Source organism: Daphnia pulex, chromosome 5, assembly GCF_021134715.1.
Source record: "Daphnia pulex isolate KAP4 chromosome 5, ASM2113471v1".
Lineage (NCBI taxonomy): Eukaryota > Metazoa > Arthropoda > Branchiopoda > Diplostraca > Daphniidae > Daphnia > Daphnia pulex.
The window spans coordinates 6,042,325-6,056,067 of record NC_060021.1 but is presented as its reverse complement, the minus strand read 5'-3'; the positions used below and the strand labels follow the sequence as shown (position 1 = coordinate 6,056,067).

The following is a 13,743-nucleotide window of genomic DNA, read 5'->3' as shown; positions in this document are numbered from 1 at the left end:
TAGTCATCACCATCTACCAACTACGGCAATTTTTACCGTTGAATTTGGGTAATCGATTGTCCTCGTGTGTTTATACAAAAAGGATGCTGTTTAGTTTCAAATGAGCTGGCATCGTCTGCTAGCTTTCGAAAATTCTCATTTCTCATGTGTGCTCAGTCAGTTTAGTAGGGGATTCTTGGTATATTTATGTGCCTATTGAGGTACATTTATTTATGATCGCATGAGATTACAGAGCTTTTTGGTGTTGTAATCATCATTCGAAAAGAAAGAATGGCCGAAGAAAATTCCACCGATGAATTAATAGAAGAGAAGGCTGAAGAGTTGGACGGCGAGGAAGAATTATTGGCTCGGCACCGGAAGGAAAAAAAAGATATTCAAGGTTCTTTGGACTTTCAAAATTGCATATTCTCGGAGAATATTTGTTTATTTATATTTTTTTGCTTATTGATATTTATTCAAACAGCAAAGATTCAAGCTTTGAAGAAGACAGCAACGAAAGGAGACAAAAAGAAAAAGAAGGACGTGGCTGAGGAGATTGCCAAGCTAGAAACTGAAATAGAGACTAAACATGCTGCAGAATTGAAGAAATTTCAGGTTGTGCAGCCCATTGATATGATAAATATGTTTGTGTCATGTTTTGAATTAATTTTTTAAAAGGAATCCACAGCTGAAACCAAGAAAATCTCTGAGCAACTAGAAGATGTAAACTTGGCAGCCAAGGGTGAAGGAAAAGTCACAAAGGCTCAAAGAAGAAGAGACAAAAAACAGGACCAAGCCAAAGAAAGGGTGCAGTTGATTGAAGAACAGGAGAAAGCTAATCTTTTGGGAGTCAGGCACACTGAAACCCAGAAAATCAAAGCAATACTGGCCAAGCAAAATCTGACTTTCTTTGAAATACCATCTGATGGCAACTGGTACTTTCTACATAATTCATTTTCGTACAAGACGTAATATATTTCATTGTTTCCCCAGCATGTTCGCGGCCATACTGCACCAAATTAACCGCGGAGGTGTCTCACAGTCTGTGCAGCAACTTCGCAATCTTGCGGCAGAATTTATGCGTTCAAACGTGGACGATTTCATGCCGTTCATGGACGAGGTGGAAAACGAAGAACAATACATGAAATACTGCGACGATCTCCAACGAACCGCCACGTGGGGTAGCCAGCTGGAGGTACATACAATACAATCTTCTTCATTCTTGACCGCTGTTGTTGCGCTCAGTGAAAATATGAATAACTATTGCTTAGCCTGTCGAGGGAGGGAGGGAAAATTTCGATTGATGATGGAGCCTCCTCTTTAGGAGATGCGCACAACCTTGGGGCCTTTCCGTTGACGATGAATGGATGAAAACTAATTTCCATTTGTGTATTTTTTTTTTCTCTCTTTTATCCATTGCCTCTGACCCCTTGCGGCAACAATAACAACACTTAACTGCAGTTGCGAGCTTTAAGTCAAGTTTTACGACGTCCCTTTGAAGTCGTGCAGGCTGAAGGTCGTCCTGTTATCATAGGCGAAGAATTCACGGATCCATCATCTACTCCGGTACTGCTCACTTACCATCGCCACATGTACGGCTTGGGAGAACATTACAACAGCGTCCAGCCTCGGCCAGCCGACGACGAGGACAATGACGGCGGCCAATAAACCAACATCCCGCCATCTCTCTCAGTAATCTCCCACCTTCACCCAAAAGTAAATGGTGAGCTTTATAATGGGAAAATTCCAACCTTTATTTCGCGAGATTACAAAAAGTGCAAACACACACACGTGAATATCTTGTGAGTGGCTCGGCAGTTTTCGTTTTTCTTTCTCTTTCTGGAAATTTTCCATCGTTAAAATAACCGTCTGTATGTATGACGAATGCCAGTGTACTTGGCAGCTCTAAACGGCTTGTTTTTGGGACCGAACCAGTCCACCAAACGTGCAATTTAGATTTAAAAGTTAAGAATATCTTTTAAGGCTGTTGCGGTTTATTAGTGTTATTCTTTTATTGAGTGGAGTCAACTCCTCCCCGAGTTGATGAGAGAATTCCGGTCACGATGCCGAAGGTGTTTATCCACTCTAGTCATCTACGAAAGCCATTAAGTCTCGAAAGAAAAAAAGACAAAGGGAAAATGCCGGGACAATGCCGCCCTCTCGTTCGCCCCCTCCGTCCGTCTAAAGTATCATCGTATAGTTTTTAGTAATAATCGGCAACGAGCTATAAATGCGAATGATATTCTGACCCCCCGTCAACAAGATGAGCCACAAATGGAGTCGTTCGCCCGTCGCGCACGAGCGATGAAATTTTCGCCACAGTCCTACTATAGTACCCATATAAAATGACTCGACTACTACCACCTATCGCTGACGGCTTTTCTTTTTTCTCGTTTTTACATTTTTATTGGACAGGACAACGGCGAAATGTCCTTGATCCATGCGCCATAAAGTTACACTGTATCATCATCAAAGAAGAGTCCTGATGAAGATTTTTTCTCTCTTTTCTCAAACAAGTTATTCAAGGACAACAGTTTTTTTCTTTTTATTCATTTCTCTTTTTCTTGCTGCCCCCTACACAGTTATTAACTGTTTTGGTCGTCGTCGTCGTCGTGTTTCCCCAGCAGTTTTGTATTGAAATTTTTGCGTATCACGTTCCGCGATTGTCTGAATTTTTCAGTTTCGTTTTCCAACGGGTAAAATTTATGTTATTTTTTTGTCTGACTAGTTACGGATTTCTCTCTTTTCGGCCCCGCAACTGATGAGTTGTCACTTTTGTTTCCATTTCAGAGTTATGAAATTGGCTGGAGAAGCAAAATTGATGATGTGATACATTCGTGCGCGTACGTGTAACGTATCCTTCTCTGCCCTTTGGGGGCGGACAGACAGGATGTTGTAAAGAAAGAAAAACTACACCGGGGAGGAAGGTCAGAACAGGTCGGGAAAGTCGTTTGTCAGCACTTGGTGCAGAGAGAGAGAGAGTCAATGGGAAAGGAATAAAATACAGCGACACACGTACAAGTCTCAAATAGGCGCCGTTTTTAAATATTAAACGAATTAGACTCGCGCAGAATGGGGTAGTACCTAATCAATGATCAATGATGATGTAGCATTTGCCAAAACGATTCGTTGTTTCAACGCCACGGGGAATTATCTGAAAAAAAAAAGAAGATAGAAGGAAGGATCGTGCTGGCCAGTTTTGATCAACAACCGCCGTCCCGCCTCTTCACTGGTCGACACGTTTTAATCGCCGTTGTGTGTCTGCCCAGTTTATCAACTGCGGTGAAATCGGGAGCCTAAAACCTCTTTTTGCGGCTGCACAACACGCAATTTGCCGGCGAGGAGGGGAATTTAACAATGTCCGACATCGGGTGCGTGCGCTGGTTGGCCAAAAACAACTTGAAAAATGCTTCCCAACACGAAGAAAATTCACAATTCTTTTTCGTGTGAGTGACGTTTCTTTGCTTTCGTGCCGCCGTTCGTTTCGGTCGGTGGCTTATGACCGGTTTGTGTTGTAGTTGCGGTTGGTCTGTTTATTCTCTCATGACGCCGAGATTTATTTTCTCCCCACGAGTCGCAAGTGAAGAAAGACAGAAAATGAATGAACAAGGATAAAAAAAAGGGGGTTAAGCAGGAATAGTGAGCCGTGACGAAAGAGAGAAGGCTCTATCCTCTCTCATCAACCCAAAAGAAGTTTTTTTTTTTCTCTTTTGGGGTGGTGAGGCGGCGCGCATAACAACACGATTTGAACCAGGTAGATATATACAGTAGGTAGCGCTGCGGCCCATCAAATAGTCAGAAAGAGAAAGAAAGAGCTAATATAATAAAACTATACGTGAAGCAGCAACAGACTGAGGGGAGAGAAGGTTTTTTTTCTTCTTTGATTTCCTTGTGGTGGTGGTGCTGGCATCTTCCTTTCACTTTTCCACGTCCTTGGCCATTCGATTCCGACTTGAAGAGGAAATATATGGTATGCCGTTCGTTCTTTCCCTCCTGAACGAACCCAACGAAAGAGAAAATAGACAACAACCAGCGTTATTAAAGCGGCGTCGTGACGAAAGAGAAAAGAGATGACCCGTCCGTCTCCTGGACTGAGAAAATGATTTGGATTTTTCTCTTTCAGATAGTTTTATTTCTAATAAAAAAGAAGAAGAACAACAACAACGTCATAGTCGGGTGATGGCCTCCGACGTCGCTCATGGACTCGTTTAATAATTGGGTGTCGGTTGTTTCGTGCGGGATTTTCCATTTTTTTGGGCAAAAGCAATGGAAGGCAGGCAGTCGGGACAGGCGGGAAACGGCATTTAAAAACCTACACACCTCCCCGATCCCACCCATTTTCACAGATAACTATTATCTCTCTGCGTTGTTGTAATTATAGATGAGAGACAACCTCCACCTCTTATTCAGGGTGTTCTCAACCACCTTTCAACAGACCTTGCAACAGCAATTTTCTGGCCGCCGCTATTTTGGCAACGGCGTTTTGTCCCGAAATTGAATAAAAGGTTCCGTACAATACCCAGCGACTGATGGATATCCTGCGCTAGCGAATGAATCATCCATTATTCATCGGCTCGATCGACTTTTCGCATGCGCTTGCAAAACAGCAAGGTGAACATGTTTTGTTTTTTTGTTTTTTCTTCGTTGCACGCTGGATGTATTCGTGATTAGATTGGATTCGCCAGACTTGCCGGGTTCCCAAGTCGGTGCCTTATGAGAAAGGTGTCACAATTGACGTCTCATCAACGAGTGAGAGAGAAAACATCCCCACCGAAGACAACAAGTGAACCTTGCCCAAGGGCAGCAGCAAATGCTACATCCCACACTATTTTAGGTCAAGGGTTGCGCCTAACTTACACTTTGACTTGACTACATTTTATTTCAAAAAATGACACATCCCATGACTGACTTTTGACTGACTTGCCCCATAAACTCACTTTTTTTCTTCTTCTTTTTAATGGATCCAGTTTTCAACAGGGGTAAAATCTTAAGCCCATCATTCAAAGCCGAAAAATTATCCGGCTCGGTGCACAACTTTCACGGGTTTAAACCCCATAGAGATGAGACACTTTTCTGTGTACGAGTGTCCGGAATTTCTTTCTTTTGTTGTGTTTGTAGTACGATGCCTATAAAGCGCCCCATCATTCCTACTCTATCTCAAATGCTTTAGGATCTATGCGCTTGATTCTATACAGACATCACACGCTAGTTAATAGCTCAAACCTTCTTTATTCTTCTTCTTTCTTTCTATTTAGTTTCTTATTCGTAAGGGTTTTTATGTGTTTTGATCTCTCGGTAGTTCAAACACAAACTCACGAAATCCTCATTTTTGTTTCCCCCCTGTAGGCCATGCGCAGGAGGAGAAGAAGAAGAAGAAGAAGTTCCTTTTGATAATAAATCAGATGAGAAAATAAAAAATAAAACGAGGAGAGAGATTGGAATCTTTGGATATATTTTTCGCCCTTTCACTTTTTTCACGTTTCCTTCTTTCTCCTCGTTTACGAGCTGGTGATTCATTCGTTATTGTTTGAATTACATCTTCCTCATAGCCCGATAGATACGACCAGCGTCGCGGTGGAATCAAAACGAAATGGGTGGACGAAATGTCTGCTCGGAGGACGAACGCCTTTCACTCGGGTTGACCTGTCGAAAGGGAAAATCAACTAACCCGTGAACTATGGCAAAAGAAAAAAAGATCTCTCGAAAACGCCTTGACAATGGACCGCTCGCCTGACCGTTCTCTCTCTTCTTTTCTTTTTTAAGATTTTCACATGATGAATCACGTCCTACTGTTTGTGTGTCACGATGCAAAAAAAAAAAAAGAAAACAAAAAAAAAAAGTCCGCAGCTGCCGATTGCCTCGATACCGGTCGTGAAGGGAGTCGGTGCGGCAGCAATTTGAAGGGATCAGCGCGCTCACACAAAGGGAAAATGTTAGAAACTTAGGATAAATTAGCCATTGCAATGATGGATGTAACTTTAACAATCGTCCAAAAATGGGTGGGCGCGTTGAATTAGATTTCTTCGTTCTACCCATTTTGGTAGTACGAAGGAATATGAGGATTGTATATGTACGTGTGTACACGATATGAATGGGAATGACCATCAGGTTGAGGGCGGGAGTGTCTACGATGTGTGTAGTCCATCCATCTACAACCCATCCACCAGAATAGTGTATACACGTAGTATTCTATTGTGTAATATCCCATGGCGGGGGAGGGGTGGGTCCTAAATACATGAACGAGAGAGACTCGGCGAGGGTATTTTTTTTTGGGGGGAGGGGGGGGGGGAATGGAGCAGAGCGTGAAAGATTCTCTCTTCTTCTCCCGCCACCCACCACCTCCACCCAATGGAAGGGGGCTGGAGCAGGTGCGGGAGGAATCTGCTTTGAAAAAAAAAAAAAAAACCTGCCGGCCATTTTCTTCTTTCGACCGCGGGACCAGCGGGTCGGAGGGATGCGCCGATGGTATAAAAGCCGCGTGACTTTCCCTGTTAAAGCATCACTTGTTACTCGAACGAACAAAAATGAACTCACTAGCTGTCATCTGCGGTGAGTTCTAGTGCTTCTTCTTCTTCTCTTTTAATTCTATTCAAATCTAATTCTACTTTCGATTTCTTGTAAAGGTCTTGCTCTCTTCGCTGTCGTCTTGGCCTCTCCCTTCGGAGATCACCGAGTAAGTTTCTTGGCATTCTTTTACTTAAATGAATTCGATTCTAATATGTGAATTCGATTGGATGGCTGTTTATTTTTCTTTAGGTCCGACGACAGGCTGGAACGATCGAGGAGAAATTGGGATTACCTAGCAACGCCACCGCCATCCGCAACAACATTGTCGACACTTTTTCGTGCGACGGAAAGATCTACGGCTACTACGCTGATGTCGACAACGAGTGCCAACTCTTCCACATCTGCTACCCCGTCGAATTGGCCGATGGAACTAAGCAAACTTTCAAGTGGAGCTTCATCTGCCCGGAGGAGACCATCTTCAACCAGGTCTGTCTAACCAAATATTAGCGATTGTTTCGCAGCTTGTATCTGTTGACTTGATTAAATTAACATCACCGTCGAATAATAGGAGAGTATGACTTGCACTTTCCCCACCGACGCCATCCCCTGCTCAGAGGCCGCGTCTTTCTACAACCTCAACCAGAATTTCGGCGTCATTCCTTCCACCACCGTCAAGGCTTGAGCAGCACATCTCGTCTTCCAACTTTCGATGATTCCATCAGCAAGCCTGTAAATATAATCAAACAAAAGGGGTGGGCCATTTCGTCTTCTTCCCATTATTTCTCGCACAGCAATGAAAATGTAGTTACAGAATTTCTCTACCGGTCGGGGCATTATTTTCACTTTCATCCCGACCATTTTTGATTTAACATCTACCCGCAAAAAAGTGTACGCTTGATTGCCCGCAAATTCTAAAATGTTGTTGTGTCGTGTACGGCTGCTATGTATCAAAATCACTACCGAAATACAAAACAAAAAAACCCAAATTTCGTGCATGATTGTTTCGCCCTTTTCTTCTGGTTTAACGTAAAAAGAATCGCACATGTTTCTCTCTTTTGATTCTCCTTTCCGGATTTCACGACACTTTCACTGTAGAATTTATTGGGGAAAATGCGGGAAAATGGCCTGATTGGGCAGCACCTATTTTGAATATTAAGCAGTCGTGTCTATCCGGTCGTCATTCCTCGCATCGGATAATCTTTTTTTTTTCTTTTTTAAATAAAAAAGAAGAAGGAGAAGAGAAGAATAGAGAGAGAAAGGTGAATAGTATATAGCGTAGTATTGTATAATGCTATGCAGATTGCGCGTATGCGCCTGGGGAGAGAAGAAGACGCTATTCGGTTTGGGGGCCGCAGCAAGACGCACAAGGACATGAGAGAAGCCCAAGAGAAGAGCGTTTAAAAGAAGGGCCAGCAGAAGAGAAAGAGAGAGAGAAGAACATCATGTAGGCCATCCGGCATAAATACAACAACGCTGAAAGTCTATAACAGGTGAAAGCGCAGCCGCTGCTGCTTTTTCGTCTGACATGAGATGAGAGAGACTCTTGTGCTGGCATCTTCAGAGGTTACAATGTACATAAGAGATGAGAGCCGAGATGAAGAAGAAGACTCTCTTCTGACCCAACCGCCAGGGCAGGCTACATAATAACATACAGATTTGATGGCCCTATTTGGGAGACCGCAACAGTACCGGCACATGTTTCGGTCGGAGATGACAATCTCTCAAATTTATATTCCAAATTGAATCAAACGGGGTTGCATGGAGGAGTGCTTATCAAATTGAACGCAAAAAGATATACACTAGTATAATAAAGCGCCGATGGATTTTTCTCACGCTGTACGTATCGATGACTCGGCGATAAATATCATCCCCTGACTTTTTATTTTGCCCGAAAAAAAAAGAAAAACCCTTTTCTAGGATTCTGCGAATCACCACTGACGAATAAGAATTGTCCTTGGAATGCACATAAAGTCGTCGATTGTATTCCTTCCTTTTTTCTTTATTCGATTCATTCGATGATAAAAGAAAAAGAACGAGACAACGACATTTGGTGTCTTTTTATTACCGGACTTGATGTTACACGACGAACCGCGCACTATCACAGTCAAGAGTTTCAGTGACTGTCGAACGTCCATATCTTCCCATCACGCAGAGGTATGGCGCCTGTAGTATTCATTAGCATACAACAGGTGACAACAGCCAACATCGACTCTCCTTTTCATGTATAAATAAAGAGATATGGGATGAACCAGGATCACTATATAAGTATAGTACACAACCGAGTTGATGGCCTCGCCAATATATCACCCATCAATCTTGTTGCCCATCACCCCCGAGTCTTTTGTTTCCTGTTCTCGCGGTTACATCCCACCTCGCGATCATCGTCTCGTTTCCACCGCCTGTCATATGCTGCAGCAGCCAGCCGAGAACTTTGTTTGGGCGCTTGAAATTCGCGGGAATTTCCGTTTGAATATATACATACAATACGTCATTAACCCACTGTAGTAGTAGCTCTGCTCTCTCTACATCTCTTTCTAGTTCCTTTCACCACCGCACACACATTTTGGTTGTTGTTGCATCCCGTTTGATCTCGTGCTGATGGCACGTAGACGCCCACCTGACACAACAATTAGCGCATCGTCGTGCTGATCGTCATTTCGACCTCTCTCTCTCTCCTTACCAAGTGTATACACGCTAGCAAATGTGTTCTGATTACTGGCGTTTAACTGAACAAACAAGTCGGGTTTAATATTTCGTCTCATTTGTCATGATTATGCATGCGCGCTCTGAAATGTTGCGCGCATCACTTTCCACCACTTTCGTCATCGCTGTGCGGCTTTACAAAAGGAGTAACCTAAAACTTTGACCAAAGACTGATTATACGCAACCATCGAGAGTTTCGTTGTCAGGAACGATAAATATTCCAAATCCTAGTTTTCCCTTTTACCAATTTTTTTGTGTGTTATTAAAGTCCGCACGAAGAAGAACCGACAGAATTCATTCATGGCATTGTTATGGTAAAGCTATACTTGTGTGCAAATCGCGTATCATTATGGCAATCGCGGCCGAATCATAACTTAGAGGCGACTGCTCGTCCATATGCAGAACTCATCCTGACTTGCATCGATTTCGGCTGTGAATCGAAATACCTTCTCGATACGACTTAACGCATTTTCATGCAAATTTCAAAATCGATTCCATGTGTGGGATGCGATCTCACTAGAATATCCCATAAATTCACTTGACATTTGAGATTTTTCTTCTGATGTGCGAGCATTTTCAAAAAGCGTGGCAATTTGTTATTTACGAAATAGACACCTGGCGGTGTAACCATCAACTTCTTCCGAAGCGCAGTGAGATTGCAGAAACTTCAAAGTGAAACGATCTCTCCATTACATCGCCGTCTTCAAGGAAAACGTTTGACAATTAAAACATTTCAGTCGTTGATCGAGTAACAATATGTACGCTAATCCAAACTCCATTATCAATCCTTCATTGTGGCCTAACGGTCCTGCACCGGGATGCTTTTTTAACTTTCCTGGAACCGGTGTCACCCCTACCACATCCAATGGAGGCATCATCACACGAACTCAGTAAATTCCATTACACTTCTTTAAAACAATTTAAGAGTTTTACTTTTGATCAATTTTATTTAGTTAATGTTTAATTTTGAATAGTATGTGGTCAAGTCATCTTCAGTGTGATGCATTGTTTTCTCCTGATTTGTTTTCCTTTTCCATGTATCTTATTCTTACCACATTCTAAGTGGTGATTCAGTTTGCTCATTAGATTTCAAACTCAAATTACAGATCACCAGTGACAACAGGTACTTCAATCCTTGGTCTGATATTTGATGGTGGTGTCATGCTGGCTGGTGATATGTTGGGATCTTATGGCAGTATGGCAAAGTTTCGATCAATTGAAAGGATCATCAAGGTGAACAACTCTACTGTGCTTGGAGCTACTGGAGATATTGCTGATTTCCAGCATTTGCAATCCATCATTGAACAGAAAGTGTAAGTGAATTAATAACTATTTACTTTAGCAAATTTTAATGTTTTAGTTTGCTTTTGCAGGATTGATGAAGATTGTGCTGATGATGGTTTCACGTTGAAGCCAAAGGCTCTGCACACCTGGTTGACCAGAGTGCTCTACAATAGACGATCAAAATTTGACCCACTTTGGAACACATTTCTGGTGGCAGGTATTGAGGATGGCGAGCCGTATTTGGGCTGTGTAGACAAGATCGGCACCGCTTTCAGTGACTCCAAGATTGCTACCGGGTATGGAGCTCATATTGCTCTGCCTCTGATGCGTGAGGGCTTGGAAAAGAAACCGCAAATGACACAAGAAGAAGCTCGCGCCTTGCTCATCAACTGTCTTAGAGTCCTATTCTATCGCGACTGTCGAGCTTTGAATAAGGTATGTCTGGTGTTATCCATCTGTCAAGTATTCCTGTACTAAGAAAATGTTTTACTTATTACTCATTGCAGCATCAAATCGCTACCATAACGAAGGAAGGAGTGACCATTGAAAACAACATTGAATTGGACACTAACTGGGAGGTAGCCAATTTTGTTGTTGGCTACGAGTAAGAGTATACTTTTTATTTCATTCAAAAAGCAAAAACGTGTATTTCTCACGCCTGTGTACCAATAAAATGGGTGTCTTTTGGAAGTATAAAAAAAAAGCAAATAAGTCTCCTTTCACTCGTGCAATGTTATCACACAAAACAGTTCACCAATTTTAAAACAATATTATCTTAATCAATAAATTTATCTGTATTTTTTTTAACATTATTATGTCTAATTCATCATTTACTGGCACATCAACTCCAAGTTAGGTCGTATCCTTTCCAATTGGAATGAGGAGCCAGATAGATTCTGCGACCGTTGAGGAAAAAGGAAACGATTCCGTGATAGCCTGTTCGAGGGACGCCACTCTTAAAGTCGTCCATCAGTCCCAAAAGTTTTGCAGCACTTTTAAAGGTATCTTTGGTGTGATAGGTAATTCGAACTGGACCGTCGAACGGCAAATTTACATTGGTGCGAACGTCTGGGGCTGATACCAGCGGAAGGCTGTACACGTTCCGGATATAATCAGCGTCGTAAGTAGACTGTGTTAGACGACTCATATTTTCCTTGGAAAAATCCACTGGTATTTCGTTGAGTTTGATGTATTTGAGATGTTTGTCAAAGAACAAACCACTAAAACAATCACAATAATTTTCTTGATTTAGTCCACAGATTCGACGAAGAGTAGTGGAAAAGATTTAAAACTTACTTGCTAACTCCAATTTTGCCAAATGTTCTTGTGCGTGATACTTCAGGTCGTATACAAGCACGATCTTTTCTCTGCTCTGGTCTTCTCATCCAATCATCCCAGTACCTTTAATTTGAAACAAAGAAATTTTCATTTTTCAATTTAAAATGTGTGGAGATTAAAAAAATAATAATAATAAATAATTACGATTTTGGCCATTTTGGTTCTAGCTCATCCCACAATTCTTTCGTGATCATCCAGCCTAATCCCGGGAAAAAATCACTGCGATAAAGAAGTTTGCTTCCCTGGTCGACGTCAACTAAACTTGCTTTGCCATTATCATTCCAAGCAGAGACACACCACAACGAAGGGTCATTCTTCAATAACTGGTATGTTGAGGCGAAATATGAAAAAAAGTCAGGGGCCACGTCTAAATCATCTGCACAGGTACGAAAAGTATTATTAATTATATATATTTTTTAAAAATTAATATTCAGTTCATACCCTCGACGATTATAACGGCGGTATGGTTGAACGTGCGAAACACCTGACTCAAGCCAAATAAATAATGCCGTGCAATTTTAAAGTAGCCTTTGAACTTTGCCTCTCCGGGCGGAACAATCGGTTCGCTTTGGTCAGGTTGCTGAATAATCACATTGAAAAATGATCTTATTTGGTATGTTTCTTTTAAAATTATTAATGAATTACCTGTATATAAGTTACTTGTGATGCATCACTATATGAGCGAATGACCTTGGCAGTAGCACCATGAGCACAATCTTGGCTGACTATTATAGGGAATTTCTTGGCATCTGGTCTGTATTTGAGCAAACCATCTAAACTACGACGAATGTCTGGGCGATTGCAAGAAAACACGAGCACAGGAAGAATTATGTCTTTTGTAACATCTTTTTTTGTGGCTGGAAATGGAACTTTGTGTTTTTCAAGAGGAGATGCTTTAATCTCCAAGGCTTGTAAAACATCTTCAAAATGAAAAACATTGGTATAGATTACAAATTTAATTTTAAATTAAAAAACAAAAACAAAACATGCAAAATACTTTCAGGCCTTGGTGTCAATTTTTTTAGTTTGTCCACAAGTAGTTTGTAGGTTTCTTCCTGTTGGCTGATTTGCACTTCAAGTTCTTGGATGTATTTTAACAGGGAACCTTTTCTCGTCTTAAAGATGAAAGGATACTACACCCAACTAAATTAATAATAAATTTAAAATTTAAAATTACCTCAACATCAATCTTTTTCACTGCATTTTCATTAAAGATGACAAAGGCAAGGACAAGCCAACTAGCGAAGCAAAAAGCCACAATAAATCCGAGCCGCTTATATTTCATGTTGTTCTTTTCAGAAATCTGGAGCTTGTATGACTTTTTCCTTAATAATCATGATGTAATCTCATTCCGTTTTACGCACAACAATAAGGTTCTTGACTCCGGGTTTCGATCTATCACGACGTAAGTATAGTTTTTCTAACTGTAAATATGTTTGGGTATTAGTCAAAACTCGAAAAGCATAACAAGAGAAAGTAGTTTTTCAATAGCAGACTGCAGACATGACAGATAGATAACAGTTGCCAGTTATAAAAAGTAATGACACGTGTCATTATGTAAATAGCCAGTAAATATTGTGGGTTGTTTACTCTTTTCATTGCAAAATTCAATAAGGATTTTAAGAAAATATAAATACTCGTCCATAAACTATAGTTTATAATGAATAAACAAAAATATATATAATTTTGGCAACCCTAAGGCGAGTAATGTTGTCTGCTCGTTTGCTTCCGTCGTCGACATTATATAATGTCCGTGAAAAGTAAGAAAAATCTAGAATGAAAAAATACCCTCGTAGTGGAGGTTATGATTTCAAAAATTTTTTAAAGGGAATTCTTGTTTTAGAAGTCGTTGCATTTGCGGGTTGTTATTTTGTGTGGAACCGCATGAACAAATCTAGGCCGTTCCGTAAGTCGATACTAGATAATTTTCCT

The 13,743-nt window shown here is 41.2% G+C and overlaps 4 protein-coding genes across 8 annotated transcripts; 3 read left to right on the top strand and 1 right to left on the bottom strand.

The window, feature by feature from the left end:
* Positions 1-97: 97 nt before the first annotated feature.
* LOC124194114 (deubiquitinase OTUD6B-like) lies at positions 98-5,426 on the top strand. 5 transcript variants are annotated; one of them, XR_006874598.1, is made up of 6 exons: positions 98-379; positions 464-594; positions 658-914; positions 973-1,174; positions 1,441-1,702; positions 5,326-5,426. XR_006874598.1 is itself a non-coding variant. In XM_046588161.1 (6 exons), the coding sequence occupies exons 1-5, from the start codon at positions 271-273 to the stop codon at positions 1,645-1,647; spliced, it is 906 nt and encodes a 301-aa protein (XP_046444117.1). In that variant the 5' UTR covers positions 108-270; the 3' UTR covers positions 1,648-1,695; positions 5,326-5,426. The 5 variants fall into 5 exon arrangements, 3 of the variants coding, with proteins under 3 accessions (XP_046444117.1, XP_046444118.1, XP_046444116.1); XR_006874599.1 differs by lacking the exon at positions 5,326-5,426 and adding an exon at positions 2,770-3,781 and having other exon boundaries at positions 108-379; XM_046588161.1 differs by having other exon boundaries at positions 108-379; positions 1,441-1,695.
* A 991-nt stretch (positions 5,427-6,417) lies between these two features.
* Positions 6,418-7,469, top strand: LOC124194111 (U-scoloptoxin(01)-Cw1a-like). Its single transcript, XM_046588155.1, has 4 exons — positions 6,418-6,528; positions 6,603-6,652; positions 6,736-6,972; positions 7,055-7,469. Exons 1-4 carry the CDS (start codon positions 6,504-6,506, stop codon positions 7,166-7,168), a joined length of 426 nt encoding a protein of 141 aa, XP_046444111.1. The 5' UTR covers positions 6,418-6,503; the 3' UTR covers positions 7,169-7,469.
* Positions 7,470-9,825: 2,356 nt separating this feature from the next.
* On the top strand, positions 9,826-11,184 carry LOC124195055 (proteasome subunit beta type-4-like). Its single transcript, XM_046589531.1, has 4 exons — positions 9,826-10,079; positions 10,296-10,502; positions 10,563-10,908; positions 10,980-11,184. The coding sequence occupies exons 1-4, from the start codon at positions 9,946-9,948 to the stop codon at positions 11,079-11,081; spliced, it is 789 nt and encodes a 262-aa protein (XP_046445487.1). The 5' UTR covers positions 9,826-9,945; the 3' UTR covers positions 11,082-11,184.
* LOC124195052 (alpha-1,3-mannosyl-glycoprotein 2-beta-N-acetylglucosaminyltransferase-like) lies at positions 11,096-13,414 on the bottom strand. The gene is made up of 7 exons (XM_046589529.1): positions 12,989-13,414; positions 12,809-12,926; positions 12,457-12,731; positions 12,253-12,391; positions 11,956-12,187; positions 11,770-11,874; positions 11,096-11,693 (listed from the first exon to the last, which is right to left on the bottom strand). The coding sequence occupies exons 1-7, from the start codon at positions 13,094-13,096 to the stop codon at positions 11,315-11,317; spliced, it is 1,356 nt and encodes a 451-aa protein (XP_046445485.1). The 5' UTR covers positions 13,097-13,414; the 3' UTR covers positions 11,096-11,314.
* Positions 13,415-13,743: the final 329 nt, after the last annotated feature.

Bases quoted from the DNA above. Each gene is read 5' to 3' on its own strand.
- LOC124194111 (XM_046588155.1), top strand. From the start codon at position 6,504: ATGAACTCACTAGCTGTCATCTGCG. The intron at 6,529-6,602 runs GTGAGTTCTAGT...TTTCTTGTAAAG, and splicing joins CTCACTAGCTGTCATCTGCG to GTCTTGCTCTCTTCGCTGTC. The intron at 6,973-7,054 runs GTCTGTCTAACC...GTCGAATAATAG, and splicing joins AGGAGACCATCTTCAACCAG to GAGAGTATGACTTGCACTTT.
- LOC124195052 (XM_046589529.1), bottom strand. From the start codon at position 13,096: ATGAAATATAAGCGGCTCGGATTTATTGTGGCTTTTTGCTTCGCTAGT. The intron at 12,392-12,456 runs GTAATTCATTAA...GTGATTATTCAG, and splicing joins CACAAGTAACTTATATACAG to CAACCTGACCAAAGCGAACC. The intron at 11,875-11,955 runs GTAATTATTTAT...TTCAAATTAAAG, and splicing joins GAACCAAAATGGCCAAAATC to GTACTGGGATGATTGGATGA.
- LOC124195055 (XM_046589531.1), top strand. From the start codon at position 9,946: ATGTACGCTAATCCAAACTCCATTATCAATCCTTCATTGTGGCCTAAC. The intron at 10,080-10,295 runs GTAAATTCCATT...CTCAAATTACAG, and splicing joins GGCATCATCACACGAACTCA to ATCACCAGTGACAACAGGTA. The intron at 10,909-10,979 runs GTATGTCTGGTG...TACTCATTGCAG, and splicing joins ACTGTCGAGCTTTGAATAAG to CATCAAATCGCTACCATAAC.
- LOC124194114 (XM_046588161.1), top strand. From the start codon at position 271: ATGGCCGAAGAAAATTCCACCGATGAATTAATAGAAGAGAAGGCTGAA. The intron at 380-463 runs GTTCTTTGGACT...TTATTCAAACAG, and splicing joins GGAAAAAAAAGATATTCAAG to CAAAGATTCAAGCTTTGAAG. The intron at 1,175-1,440 runs GTACATACAATA...ACTTAACTGCAG, and splicing joins CGTGGGGTAGCCAGCTGGAG to TTGCGAGCTTTAAGTCAAGT.